This window comes from Falco peregrinus, chromosome 18 (genome assembly GCF_023634155.1).
Source record: "Falco peregrinus isolate bFalPer1 chromosome 18, bFalPer1.pri, whole genome shotgun sequence".
Taxonomy (NCBI): Eukaryota; Metazoa; Chordata; class Aves; order Falconiformes; family Falconidae; genus Falco; species Falco peregrinus.
Window position 1 is genome coordinate 6,387,048 of NC_073738.1, and position 13,877 is coordinate 6,400,924.

At 50.3% G+C, this 13,877-nt stretch overlaps 1 protein-coding gene across 1 annotated transcript; it reads right to left on the reverse strand.

The window, feature by feature from the left end:
• Positions 1 to 9,507: 9,507 nt before the first annotated feature.
• Positions 9,508 to 11,635, reverse strand: NXPH3 (neurexophilin 3). Its single transcript, XM_005235854.3, has 2 exons — positions 11,433 to 11,635; positions 9,508 to 10,236 (listed from the first exon to the last, which is right to left on the reverse strand). The coding sequence occupies exons 1-2, from the start codon at positions 11,487 to 11,489 to the stop codon at positions 9,508 to 9,510; spliced, it is 786 nt and encodes a 261-aa protein (XP_005235911.1). The 5' UTR covers positions 11,490 to 11,635.
• Positions 11,636 to 13,877: the final 2,242 nt, after the last annotated feature.

Sequence of the window (13,877 nt, forward strand, 5' to 3'; positions counted from 1 at the left end):
GAATAATTTTTAAAGGGACCAGAAGAAATAATCTGGCACACCCTAGTGTCCCAAGGCAAGACTATTTTTAAATCAGGTTCAGCCCTCTGCTGGCCTTTAACTGGCAGGTTTATAAACTGTAAAGTAAAAATGTGTGGATCTTCTTCAGGTTGCTTGCTGTAGCTTGAGATGCCAGGAGGGCATGGGTTCACATACAGGCTTCCTGTTTTCCAGCTGATTTACTTGTGTGTGTTGCCACTTCAGAGCTCGCTTTATTTTCAACACATAAGGGAAGAAATGATGCACAGTTTCCAAAACTAGATAAAATTCAGACAGTTTTCGGAGTGAGGAAGAGGAGTAGTAGAAAGAAACCACTGAACAATGTTTACTGCTTATCATTGATAAATATATGATAGGATTGATGGCTGCCTAGAAAAACTTTCACTTGTGTCCATTTTTTTAAGTCCTACTATAATAGGTAATTAAAGTATACTAATTGAATTAAGATCCCATCTGTCTGAGTTCAGCAAGCCAACAAGTCCCTTAATTAAGATATGTTTGCTATAACAGGCTGCAAACACAGAGCTGGCCACCAATGGTGTAAGCAAATATCTGTCTTCCCATGACAAAGTGCCAGAGCATCCAGTGGGCTGAGGAGATCAAAATAAAATCTGCAAGGCAGGCAGCACTTGTTTGTGGCATGACAATAAATGTGAGAATAGTTACGCTTCCTCTGATAGCTGAGAAAAATGCCAATTTGAGCTGGGTGCAAACGTTTTTAGGCATTTTGAGGTAGACAGCAATAATAGTAACTAAAAGGCTCTGGGTTATTTCAGCATCCTGATCACCATCTCAGTGGGACGATGTCTAGTATTGGAGGCAAGAAGAGAGAACATCGTAGTTAAAATCAGTGTCTTCAGACTGCAATTTCAAAAGGTTTATAAAGCACCAGTGTATCCTCGAACCTACTGTGTCGATTTGCAGACACAGTAGGTTCCTGGGCTGCTCCACCATGGACTGTCTGCACTTCTTTATTTAACCATCAGTCCCACATGCATGTATAGAGTCCACTGAGGAATCTCCTTTTAGATGCCTTATCCTTTACTGGTTTTGTTGTTGGGATTGTAGTTTTCTGAACAAGACATAAAATTCAGGCACAGGGGCCCTTAAAACTAAGGGTTTCCTTCTAGTCTGGGCTGCTGTGTCCATAGCACTGGCCTCTGAGCAGGACCCTTCCCAGGAGATGGTTTCAGCCAAGGAACCTGCTGAAATTCTCTTTCAGTTTATAATTGTCTTTCTACATTTCCTCCAGTAGTACCTTCAGCCTAATGAAACTGTGTTGGGATGCTTTAAAATCCTGGAGGGAAAATGTGCACATGAATGGAGGTGCCTCTGTGCACAGCTGGGGGACGAGCCTGTGTCAGCAGGGCAGGAGAGCAAGTACCCAGCGTGTGTGGTTCAGATAGAGACATGGCACAGCAGTGGGGAGAGGAGGCAGGTGACTGAAGGGTGACAATGGTGACCAAGCCAGCTGCATCCCACCCGTGGCAACTTGTTCCTGAGGATTTGTCCTTTTCCCCCTGATCTGTTTTGGAGCCAGAAAACTGGATTTTCTGCTGCTTGTGAAGGAATTGTCCTTGATGGAGGGTTTGGGAGGTAGCGTGTGTTCGTGTTGAGCGCGTGGGGAACTTTCAGGAGGAGCATATGCTGTTGGGGATCACCCCATTGTCTTCCCAATGCACTGCAGGGGACCAGGGCAGGTGGGAGGCCATCGGTATTTCAAGAAGGATTGGCAGAAGTGGGGGGAGCAGGAGAGCTGCTGGTCCAGGATAAGTCCTACAGACATGTGCTGAAGATGGCAGGTGTGCATCCTTGATGGCACAATGCTTTGAGTAGACCACAGAAGATATATTTTTTTTTTTTTCCCCCCCTTATGGGAGAATTTCCCAATGAGGAGGTTAGATGAAAGCAGACGCTTCGTGATGCAGTTTGAAAGCAGAGAGACATCTGCCACAGATCAGAAAAGCCTGGCAGGTGGAAAACTCACCAGCCCTCCCTTCTTCCTGCCTTTATCCTGTACGAGGCGCATCTCTGTTCCCCGTGTGTCGCAGCCACTATGCTGACATGGGCTCTGTGCCACTCGGCAAAGAGCAGCAGCACCAGAAACCAGAGCTCTGCTGTCCCAGAGCGTGGTGGTGGGGCAACACACCAACCTCCCCTCCCTCAGTCCTGGCTGGTTTGTACCTTCCCCCTAAAATACCACACAAAGCTACAGGAGCCAGGAGGATTCTGCAGCTTGAGAGAACATGAGTGAAAACTGAATTATTTAGCATATTTTTTAGTGCAAGCAGGTGTGGGGTTTGAAGCGGTTTGAGTTGGGAATTCTCTGCAGAGGAGTTAGGGTCTGGTGGGATTTGAGAGGGCTGGACAAGTTTTCCATTCCTGTCCTCCTCTGGCTGCCTCTTGACAGCCTTCCCTTTTTTTTTTTTTTTTTAAGATCTGAATTCTTATTCTCTTTCCTGTGCTTTCCATCCCCTGTAACTTCCCCCTCACCCTTTATTTTGCTGCTTCACCTGCTGAGTCGCTTGTGGATGCTGCTGTAAAGATCTATTGAGCGCTGACAGCGTGCTTGACGCTGCACACCGGTGTGCAGGGCGATGTGGCCCCTCGTCCCCGGGGACCTGGCTATCTCCTGCAGACACTGCTGTGCATTCAGCCCCTTGCGAGCAGCCAGGTGCCAGTTCAGCTGGAAATGGCTTTAAGGAGGCGAGGGCTGGCTTTGGAGGGGGTTTCATTAGGGGCTGGGGAAGGGGGGGTGTTGCTTTGTGCCTGTGTGAGTTTTGGTGTGTTTATTTTACTTTATCATTTTTAGAAGGGGGGGGGGGGTTTGCAAAGCTGTGCAAGCACTGAAGCAGCGTGCCCTTCATACTAAAGGGTGAGGGCAGGGATGGTCACACAGAGGTATCTCAGGCAGCTCCACTGTGAAGCCCATCCAAGTGGATTTGCATCAACGTTCCCCTAAAATCTCTTCCCCCCTCACCTGCTTTGTTCAGGCATTTGGGACTGTCTGTCTCTGAGCATCAGACAGACACTGTTCTCCATGATCTGCTCAACTCCATCTTGCCCAGATTTTTCCTGCAGCCTTTGGTGGTGGTTAGTCCCCACCGCCACTCACAGGGAGGGCTCCCATGTGCACCAGCTCAGGGGCTGTGACACCAACTGGCCCGACATTGCCTGTCCCTGGGGAACAGGGAAGGGCACTTTGAGCAACAAGCTAATTCAATGCTGCCTCTGTGCACACACGGAGCCGAGAGCTGTGATTGCAGCCACACTCGCACCCTAATGCTCTTGGATAATTTTGTGCAGCCCAAGTAAGCCTGAATTACCCATACAGCACTTAAATGGGAATCGTCCTATTTTTTAAAAAAATTGCTATTATATTCAACTCTTCTTTCTCTGTTTGCAATGTAACAAGACACAAGAGGAAACTCTCACCACTATCTCGATGGTAACAGCTATCCTCCAGCATGGCAAACAGCAAAGCATGCCATGAGCAGGTCACCCTGGGGGGCTGGAGGAGAAGGGGTTACTGCATCACACCTCCCTCCTACTCTTGGGGCAGAAGCCTTTAGGAAACAAGACATTTGGGTAGCAGATGGATGCTCTGGTAGGTCTGGAAACCTCTCAGGCAAAAGTAGATCCTTCCTTCCCACCAGGAGGTTCAGGCCTGATTCTGCACAACGGCGTGTATGAGCTGAGCTCCCCTAAGGGAACAGATTGCCCTATTCCTCTGGCACTTGGCTGGATGCCGTCCTGCCACCAGCGCACTGAGCAGCAAAGCAGACCTGTTGCTTAATCCTCGAGCCCATCCCTCCAAGCAAAGGGGTCTTTGATGCTCCCAGGTAGGTGAGGGTTTTGGGGGGATGCCAAGGGTGCTGTTCTTGCCCACCCACTCAGCGTGGCTCCCTCCCGGGCAGGAAGCAGCCACTGACGGGCGAGCAGTTGCTGTGATGTGACATTACACGTTACATTGCAGCTTTCTCTGGGAGAGCAGTGCACTCTGCCATTAATTGGAGGGAAAACAATCAGAGACCTGCTGCTTTTGGAGTTTGTTGAAAGCACAGGAAGATGGGGAAATGTTGGTGTTTATGAAACGGCAGCTGGTGCTGAGCTCTGGCAGGGGAGCGGGAGGAGGAGGAGGAGGGAAGCGGTTGTATTTGGGTTCTGGATCTAATTGGCAAAACTGTAATAATTCTTAGATCAAATACACGATGCATTCAGCCCACTTGCATTTTTAGTCTACTGCGTGTAATAACAAGTCATAACACTGGGGATTTCATGAATAATCATTTCTGCTTGCCTCCCCTTTCAGTGGAGGATTTCCAGAGTGCTTCATGATCATGCAGTCTCACTCCATGCCCAGAAGGCAAATGAATTTTATCTTTTTATAAAGAGAGATAAGGCAGACTAGACAAAGGCCTGGAATAACTTGCTTAAGTTTATCAGAAAAGCTAATAGCATGACCAGGATTTATGCCCAGGAATTAAGATGCTCAAACCGCTTGGAGAAGATGTCTGTCCTCAGCACAGCTTGCGTTGGCACCACAAAATGCGATCTGCAAAAAGGAGAAACTCTTCCCTTAGCAAAGGAAAGATGACACAGACTGTTGGTGAAGAGACTTTGAGAGGACTTGAAAGGTGCATCGGCTCCCTAGGGAGGGGGGGCTGGAGCAGCATCCTCGCTGCCCTGGCTCTGCCACTGGGCCCATCCTGAGGAGCCAGGCAAGCGCTGTGCTCTGTGGTCAGCGTGATGCTGGCCTGGAACCAGCCATAACAAAATCAGACCCCAAGTTACTTTTATGCACCCAGAAGAGCAGGAGAACCAGCAACGTTAATGCATCCAGGGGCCACCTATGGCTATTGAAATAGGGGATTACAAGCATAAAAGCTTGGCTGACTCACTAGACCTCATTAAAATCTAATAATCTCTGTAAAGATGCAGTGTTGCCCACACGCGGCAGCCCTAGCCCATCTGAACTAAAGTTCAGCAAAGCTCTGTTAGCCATTTGATAGTTTGGGCATGAAACCGTAAAATGTGTACGTTTGTGTTGTGAAAGCACTTAGGTCTCGGGGTGCCCTCCACAATGCTCAACCTCAGCAGTTTGGTTTGGGAGCAAAAGGGTCAGGTTTGTCCCAGGAAGGGATGTTCCAGAAGCTGCAACGTCACCAGCAACACGGGGAGCTGTGCTGGAGACTTGGGGGATTGCAAAAAGCAGGAACAACAAAAGTGTAAATGCTTTGAGCTTCCCCTGCCCTCCAAGCAACATGTCACACGCTCACCGGGCTGCAGGAACTCCAGTATTACCAACCTGGAAGCTTCATAAAAGAAAACCTGAGATGGACTGTAAAATGAGCTAGATGTACAAATCATGAAATTTAACACAAATCGAGGTTAATATTTGTGTTTTGACATCTAAGCCTCCAGAAATCCCATTTTCTTGGGGTTTTCTGTGATTAAGCCAGCTGTTTGTTTTTCTGGAAGCTGAAGTTCTTGATTAACCAAGCGACTGCAATAGCCACTAGTCTGGGAACTCCTCCAAATATGCCAAATTCTGGTGAAAACCTCAATAGTTGGCATCTCCCCAATGTTGATGCCTTTAAAGAAGTTCTCATGTCAAGTAGGGCTTTTGTGACAAAAACATTTTGTTGCTCGTTAGTTTGTCCACAGGCTTTTAATGAGCAAACTTCCTTCTTGTTTGAGATCTTGGCATCCGGCTGGAACCTGCTAAAAATGTTTATGTTTGGAAAATACCTGACTGACCCCAAGTTGAGGAAAATTGATGCCTTGAAGTTATTGTAGTGGTGAGAAGGAGCCGGTTGTGCTATCATTGCATTAAATCATACCTTCCTGTGAGATCTGTTCTTTCCAAAATCCTGGAGTAATGCATTAGCACGTTTTGGAGGTGATAGCTGGCTGGGAGCATCTTACTTGAATCTGAGGCTATGGGTGTTTTTTTGGATATGGTAAATAGGAAATGATAGAAAGGCAAGGTCTGATTGACTGGAAGATTACAAACCAAGAAGTAGTCCTGGTAATACAAACCAAGAAGTAGTCCTGGTAACCTACAGAGAGATGGATTTATTTTAGGTTGATTAGTCCTAATTATTTTTTATGATATAGGGCAAAATTAATAAAGGAACACTTGGAATGCACAAAGTTGAGAAAATTATCTTAATGGGAGAATTATTCAAATGTTAACCAGCATTTTAAGGAATCATAGAATCATTTAGGTTAGGAAAGACCTTTAAGATCATCAGGTCCAACGACAAACCTAATGCTGCCAAGATGACCACTAAACCAGATGTCTCATCACTTCAGTCCTTAAAACTGGAGGAGGCAGAAGCAATGGGAGCCACTGCCCTGGAATGGAGAGCCCGGTCAGGGCTGGGGGGGTGTTGGGGTGTTGTGTTCCTGCAGTGAGTCCATGGGCTCCTGATTTTTTTTTTTTTTTTTTTTCTGATTCATCTAATCCCAGTGCTGGGGAGCCCAGATGGACTGGTCCTCACCAGCTCTGACTGCAATTAATGGCTGGGGGCTGCTGATTGACTTTGGTGGGAGGGTGGAGCAGGCTGTTCTGGGAAGCTGGTTTCTAAATGTGCAGAAGCACAGGTTAGCTTGGCTGGGAGACTCATGAAATTTAAATTAGGAGGATTTTGTGGGGAAGAGTAAAAAGTATTACCAAACTAGAGAGAGCTAATTACTGGAGATGGAGAACATTCACTGTGTAGTTGTAGATGACAGCAATAAGTAGGTCCCATCAGGGCTTTTCCTGCTTTGGAGACAAAGGAATCGGCTGTCCACTGAGTTATCAAAGATGATAAGGGCCTGCATTTTATAAATGGAGATAGGCTTTAATTGCAAAAATGCCTGTGAATACTTCTGTGGCACTTTGCTGAACTCTGGTGTCATGGAGGATTTTTGAAGTCTCCTTTCCACAGTCATTACATGCTGCTTCATTTGTAATGAAATTTGCAACTCATGGAACTTCATTTGGATAAATTACACACACACACACACACACACCCCGCCCTTCCCCCCAGTCTCTTTTATGTCCATCTACTAATGGGGAAAGTAATTAAACCTTGGTTCCTTGTGTAACCCTGCAGCAGAGGCAGTTGCAGAGCTTTGAGAAGCAGAAAAAACTCCGTGGCCAATCTCCGCCGTGCCACACAGCCTGAGCAGCACCCCACAAAGCAAATAATCATAAGCTATAAGTGAGTGCATTCAGGTACACCTTGACTTGGTCTGTAATGAGGGAAATTTTACCAAGCGAGTTGGTGCAAAGGGTCTCCTTTCCATCTCATTGTAGCAAGGGGTGAGTGGGGAACTAAGGGCAGGTGGATTTAGGGTGTGGGGTTTTTTTTTTTCTCTTGGGTAGTTTGCCCTTCAGCTCAGCGAAATCCTTCTTTTCTGAGCATGGGTTGTGACTCTGCTAGCAGGAATCCTCTTCTCCCAAGCCCGAATAATGGCCTGTCCTGGTCTCCTAGTAACTGCAGCTGCCACATCACTTTTGACAATGGTGCATCCTTTGTAGCCTGGTTCTCTGCTCCCGCTGTCTGCTCTGTTTCTTCAAATGGCAATTGTCTGAAATTTCTCCAAATGAGCAACTTTTGTGTGTGTGGTGGTGATGTTTGTTTAGCCTGTTCTGGCAGAAAAGGGTTTAACCTGTCTTTTTGTGTTCCTTCCTTAAAGCAACTGTGAACCCTTGGGGAATATACTTTTGTGAGATAGCTCATGGTAGGGTTGTTTTTTTTCCCCCCACCCCGATACTGAATATTGCTCCTGTTATTTTCTGAAACCGTGCTCTCAAAGCATTTTAAACTTTCTGTTCTCATTGATTATTGCACTAAAAGGCTTTCTTTCCTCAATGTATTTTGGAACCAGCCTCTGCCTAGATGTAAAAGTGCATATAATGAAACTTTGCCAGCAGCCAGCAAACCTCTCTCAAAGCTGTAGAGAAGGAATTTGACTTGTGAAGGCTTGAAGCATAAAACCTGCTCTAGTGATAATAGCTGCCTTGTAACTCTGCTAGGGTGTAGTGGGATTTTTGGAGCTGGCCTGGTGCTCTGGATATGGGGAGTTTGGGGGGTAAAGGAAGCGGGGGGGGCACCTGCTTTTTTTGGCCTTCTTTGTAGGAGGGAATGTATCCACATATGTGGGAACCTGAGTTTGGATGTATGGGGAAGGGAAGGCAGTTGGGAATACCCATCAGTGGTGCAGAATGAACCCGTGCATGAGCAATAGTAACGAGGTGTCTGGGTGAAAGCCCAGCTGGACGCAGCGCCAGAAGGGGTGAAGATGGGGTGAGTTCAGCTGCATCTGAACGGAGCTGAATTTGGGTGTGGGTCATCGCAACGCCCCGTGCCTCATTCCCAACCCCACCAGTGTATTTTCCTTCTCCCCCGAGAAGACTGAGATTGCTCTCAGTAAAAACACTTGACCTGCCTCGGTGCCACTGTGAAAACTTTATTCTCTCTCTCAAGGACATTGTTGTTGTGGTTTTTGGGTTTTTTTCCCTTCAAAGTAAATTAAATGCTACAGTCAGAGCTCCACTTCACACACACATACGCAGGTGGGTGCACACCTTTGCACCAAAGAACGGCAACGCTTGGAGCTGAATGTGGCTGGGCAAGGGTGGGAGCAGGTGCTGGGGAGCCAGCAGTGATACGGAGCATGGATGAGATGAGAAGAAGGGGAAACGCATGAATCACAGCGTGTCAGGGGAAACACATGAATCATATATTGTGTCAGCAGATTTGACAGATTCCACCAGGATTTCTCTACCTGTGGATCCACAGTTTCAAGTCCCTGCAACCTCCCTGTGCCATGGTGCCTGGTGTGAGCCGTGGTGGGGTGACACCCTGGGAGGGTCCCTCCTGCCCACCCTGGCTCCCCATTTCCATCCAGGCAGCCCTTTGCACCCCAGCATAGGAAAACTCAGCTCCAGCTCCTGCCACTGCAGAACTCAGACGTGGGGGAGATGATGTGGCTGCCCATCTTGCAGCTATGGAGGGCATCAGGTGCCTTTCTCCTCCCCAAGGTCTTCCCCTGGCTCCAGGCTGTGTAAGCCTGCTTGTGGAGCCCTCTTTGCCTGGTCACCAACCTTTTATAGGACCATGTGGCCTAGATCCAGGCAAATCCATTATTGCATTGAGAAACACAAGTCCTGATTGTGGGTTTATGTCCTATTTTCTGTATCCTAAATTCAGACTCTGCCTTCACGTACCAGTCTCTAAAGACCACAGATCCAGGCCAGGTTTAGCAATGCTGGTACCTCATAGCCTAAGATTCCTCTTCTTGACATTGGAGCTTTTGGGGAAAATGGAAAATCCTCCTCTTCCTTCCTTGCTTCTGGTTTCTAGGGACTGCTGCGCTCCTGCCCCCACTTACAAAACTGTCCCTGTCCCTCCCCCCTGCCCCCCCTTGCCCCCACTCATCACCGGGGCATCCTGCCATGGGCAGAGCACATCATCCTGACGGGTAGTAGGGTACATCACTATGATAGTTGTAGTCGGGACACACTTTCTGCACCAGCCTGTAGTCTATGCTGTAGAAGGTGATGTAGATGCAGATGACTTTGAAGGGCTTTGAGCAGACCCAAGAGACATGACTTTGGGTATGCTCGTGGTAGCAGGTCTTAGATGGGTCATAAGTGCAGAGTGTGGTCTTCTTGGCACGATCCACTTTCTCGTACTCCACACGGCAGTTGAAGATTTTGGATTCTTTGGCCTCTATGAAGATCTGTTGCTCCAGGTCAAACTCGACTGCCTTGGTGGGAGGGACGAGGCTGACGGAGATGTTCCCTTGCCCGGTAGAGTTGTGTCGGAAGAAGACGTTGACTGTGCCATTGCCGTGATCAACCACCTTTCCAGTGATCAAGAGGTTCAACTTCACTGTCTTGATATTAGAATAGAAATCTCCCCAACCAAAAATTTTTTTAAGCTTGCCTGAGGCTGGCCCCAAGTCCCTCTGTCCTCTGGGGTGTGGTGCATGGTTCCGCTCAGACAAGTTATCCAGGATATCCCATAATTCTCGTGAACTGCTCACCAGCTCCAGGAGGGTCATGTTCTGCAGTAAGGTTGGAGTTAACAGGGATTTTGAAGAGAGCAGCCCTCTCGCCTTCTGCACTTGAGCGCTCTCCTGGGTGTTGGATTCATGTTGCTCTGCACCTTTCCCTGGTTCTTGGCCACGGATCACCTGGACATAGCAATGGTGGAGAGTGAGAGATGGGTGATGGGTGCCTGCAACCCTTGCCCAGGTTTGTTCTTCAGGGTCGCCCCGCTCCTCCAGACATGACCTAGACATCTTCTTTCCTGTCCTTGCATTCCTTGTTTCCCCATTCTCTTGCCTTTACCTCTCTGTAGCCCAGATTTCCCTTCTGGCAGCAATTTTGCCCTGCTTTCATTCTCTCGTGGTTGCTGGGGGAATAGGTGAAAGGAGTCGGCACGGGTGCGTTTTGCCCATTGCTGGTGCAGCCTGGCATTGGCACCTTTCTCATGGTAGGGCACTTGCGCCTGGGGGATCTCTGCGGATGCTGAGGAGAGGGTGCTACGGGGGAGGATGCATGGCTGCGACCAGGGTGCCCACCTTGTGGCCCTTGCACCGACCTCACTGCTGACAGCATGTCTCATGGACCCTTCTTCTGACCTCCAAACTGCCATGGTCTGGGGAGACACGGTGCTGGGAGCAGTGGGGCCAGCATGAGGGACAGCTAAAGCGCAGAGGTGAGTTCTCACCCCAGGCAGACGCCCTTTGCCTCCAACAGTCATGCACAGGCTCCTCTGCAAACTCTGCTCCTGCCAGCACCGGGGCTCTGTCCGCAACCAGCCATGGACCCCAACATAAACACACACGGAGTCTGGGGGGCTGCTGGGGCGGGGGCTGCCTTGCTGCCAGGCTGTGGATGCAGCGGGCTGGGAGGGTGCCCGGGCAGGAGGTGGATGCTGCAGCCCCCTTGCCCCCCCGGTGCCGGGCTGTGGAGCAAACCTCCCGGTGCCACCTGGGGTGCGCGGGGCCACCCGGCAGAGCAGGAGATGGGGAAGCCGAGTTCCAGGCCGGCCTGCGGGGCTCTGCCCCAGGCCAGGGGTGCAAGCAGCTGCCCCCAGCAGCGGTACTGCTGTGCGGGGGACGGGATGGGGATGGGGACGGGGACAACACACAGTACAGATTTTTTAGAGCGATCAGGAAGTACCCTTACCTGCAAGCCCACCCTGCCCACTGCACGCCCACTATCTGCTGCAAAATAACAGAAGTTTTGGGATGCTTGTTTTTTTTCAGGGGATGGGGTGGGGGGGGTGGGGAGGTGAAAAAATTGATTTGGGAAATGTTACTGCCTGTCACCCCCCACCCCATCCCCTGCAGCCCCCCACCCCTTCCCCTTCCCCAGCGCTCACCAGCAGAGAGATGCTCCCCTGGATGAAGAGGACGATGCAGCTCTGAGGGAGATGCATTTTCCAGACGGTGCCGCCCGCCTTCACCGGATCTCAAATTTAGAGAGGGTTTGGGTGGGTTTTAATTTTTTTTTCCTCTCTTCTTTCCCTCCTTTTTAAGCGAGGGACGTCAGCGTGGGGAAGGGGGTGTCCCCCTTTATCAGCCGGTTCCTAGGGCCCCCCCCGGCCCATGGTGGCTCCGGCAGCTCCCACCCCGCTCTGCCGGACCGGGAGGCGGCTTCACCTGCTGCCTGCTCCGCTGCCTGCTCTGCTGCCTGCTCCTCGCTGCCTTGTTGGAGACTCAGAGAAACTCCGCTCCATCCCCTCCTCGCTCCCTCCCCTGCCAGGTGCTGGGAGCAGAGCGGCACCTCTGAGCGTAACCCTTTGCTGCCTGCAACCCAGGCAAGGCAACCCGGCGGCTGGGGGGTTTCCCCCGGGATGTTGGGGGTCCCCAGGGGATGATGGGGTTCCCTAGGGGATGATGGGGGTCCCCGGGGCCGGATGGGGTCCCTGGGGAGGATGGGGGTCCCCAGGGCTCAGGGAGCTCTGGCAGGGTGTGTGTATTCCCTGGAAGGCTGGGGAGCCGTTCTGCAAAAGGCTCCTCATCGCTCCGCAGAAGGGAGCATCCCAGGCTGCTGGTGGTGAACTGGCAGGAGGGGAGCGAACTGGGGTGGGGGAACAGCTTGGGGGACACACGGGGGGTCATTGGCTTTGCCCTTAGAGATTGTCTTTATCTCGCACCAGGGGAACAGCCAGGACTGTGGCATCACCCTTTGCCCGCGGCTCCGCTCTTCCCACCCTGCTCCCTACAGTCCAGCCCTCCGAGAAAGGAAGAAGGCTTCTTCTCCTCCGAGTCCCCGCTGGGAGACTGCAGGACCCAGCTGCGGGCATGGCCAAGGCGGGCACCGCCGGGGGCAGAGTGGCTGTGCCCTTTGGGAGGTGATAGACAAGGCCAGGGGGGTCTCCCGAGGGAAACTCTTGGGGCCTGGGTCTGTTGGGGAGGTTTCATTTTTGTTCCTCTAATACTGGCTGCTGCAGCGATGCTTCCTCCCCCATTGCATGGCTACGTGGCTGTGCAGTCTTCTTTCCCTCCCCACCCTTAAAATTATTTAAAATAGAACTGTAATATTTCCAGGGTCTTTTGATTTTGGGGGATGGGGGGGTGGCCCCTTCGACCCACCTGCAAAGGATGTGAAGCTTTTTCCTCCTCCCTGGAGAGTCCTGCATCTCCTTAGCAAAAGGCACAGACTGGGTAGGAAGTTTATGTTGAATTTATTTGTGATTCATGGACCTGCACCTGTAAGTCTGGGCAATAGCGTTTTCCCCTTCCCTCTGCATGGCAGGAGTGGGATGTGGCGAATCTTACCTGTGCCGGGGCACTGCTACTCTGCAACCTGGGAAATCATACAAGGAACAAAGAAATGCAGATCCTCTTCCCCCCAGCCAGGCGGTTTGATTTCTGGATTATCCCAGCAGTAAAGGGATGGCAGGCAGCATTGTGTTTAAAAAGGAAACAGAAGCCACTGGTTTGCTGTTACAGAAAGACAGATTTGTGTGTGGTGGGCTTTGTCCCACTGAAGGCAGCAGTTGTCCTTTTTCCATCTTTCAGCAGGAGAAGTTGCAGTACTGAAATGTAACTTGCCAGGGACAGGACTAGAATTAACCCATGTATTTTTTCACCCCCTAGGAGACAGTTCCTCTTCTTTAAATCACTTTGCCTTCCTCTTTCTTTTTTGTATTCCCTCTTTCCTAAGGCTTTGGAAAGCCAGATCTTGCAGTGATGCTGAAGATGGAACAAATGACAGGGAAAGAGCATGTTGTGACATGCAGGATGCTTTTGCTGAATGCCCTGCTAGCACTCCCATCTGCACAGCAAACTGGTCCAGCTTTTGGCTGCAATTGCTGTGCTGGGATCTGGACAGGGAGGTTTTGGGGAGGAAAGGGAGGTGGGTGACAAATCGGTGTGGTGGCTGCTGCCCGCTGCCTGCATCTAAGGTGCCTGCCTGCAGTGCTGCCTTGTCACCTCCTGGGTTTGTTGGAAATCTGAGTCAGGATGGAAATACCATCTCAGACAGATGCCATGGGAGTTACCTGGGGGTTTAATCACTTTTTATTTGCTGTTGAGTGACTTGCTTGGTGTTGATGGCACTTGCTTCCCTGGAGTGGTGACATTTTGGGGCACAGGAAGGCAAGACACCTCCTTAACGGAGGGTGAGGAACCCAGGGAGCCCGGTTCCCCTGGTCAACCTATGCCAAAGGGAGCAAAAGAGTGACAAATCCCTCAGAAAGAGCTTCCTGGTAGCCAGGGCTGTTAAGCTCCAGAATATTCATCCAGGAGTGGTACTGGAAGGACCCTGGGGCCTCCTAAAACCAGAAGGAACACAGCATTGGAGAATATATGGCAGCACT

Coding starts and splice junctions, on each gene's coding strand:
- NXPH3 (XM_005235854.3), bottom strand. CDS start 11,489: ATGCATCTCCCTCAGAGCTGCATCGTCCTCTTCATCCAGGGGAGCATC. Junction 10,237..11,432: donor AGGGGAGCATCTCTCTGCTG/GTGAGCGCTGGG, acceptor TGCTATGTCCAG/GTGATCCGTGGCCAAGAACC.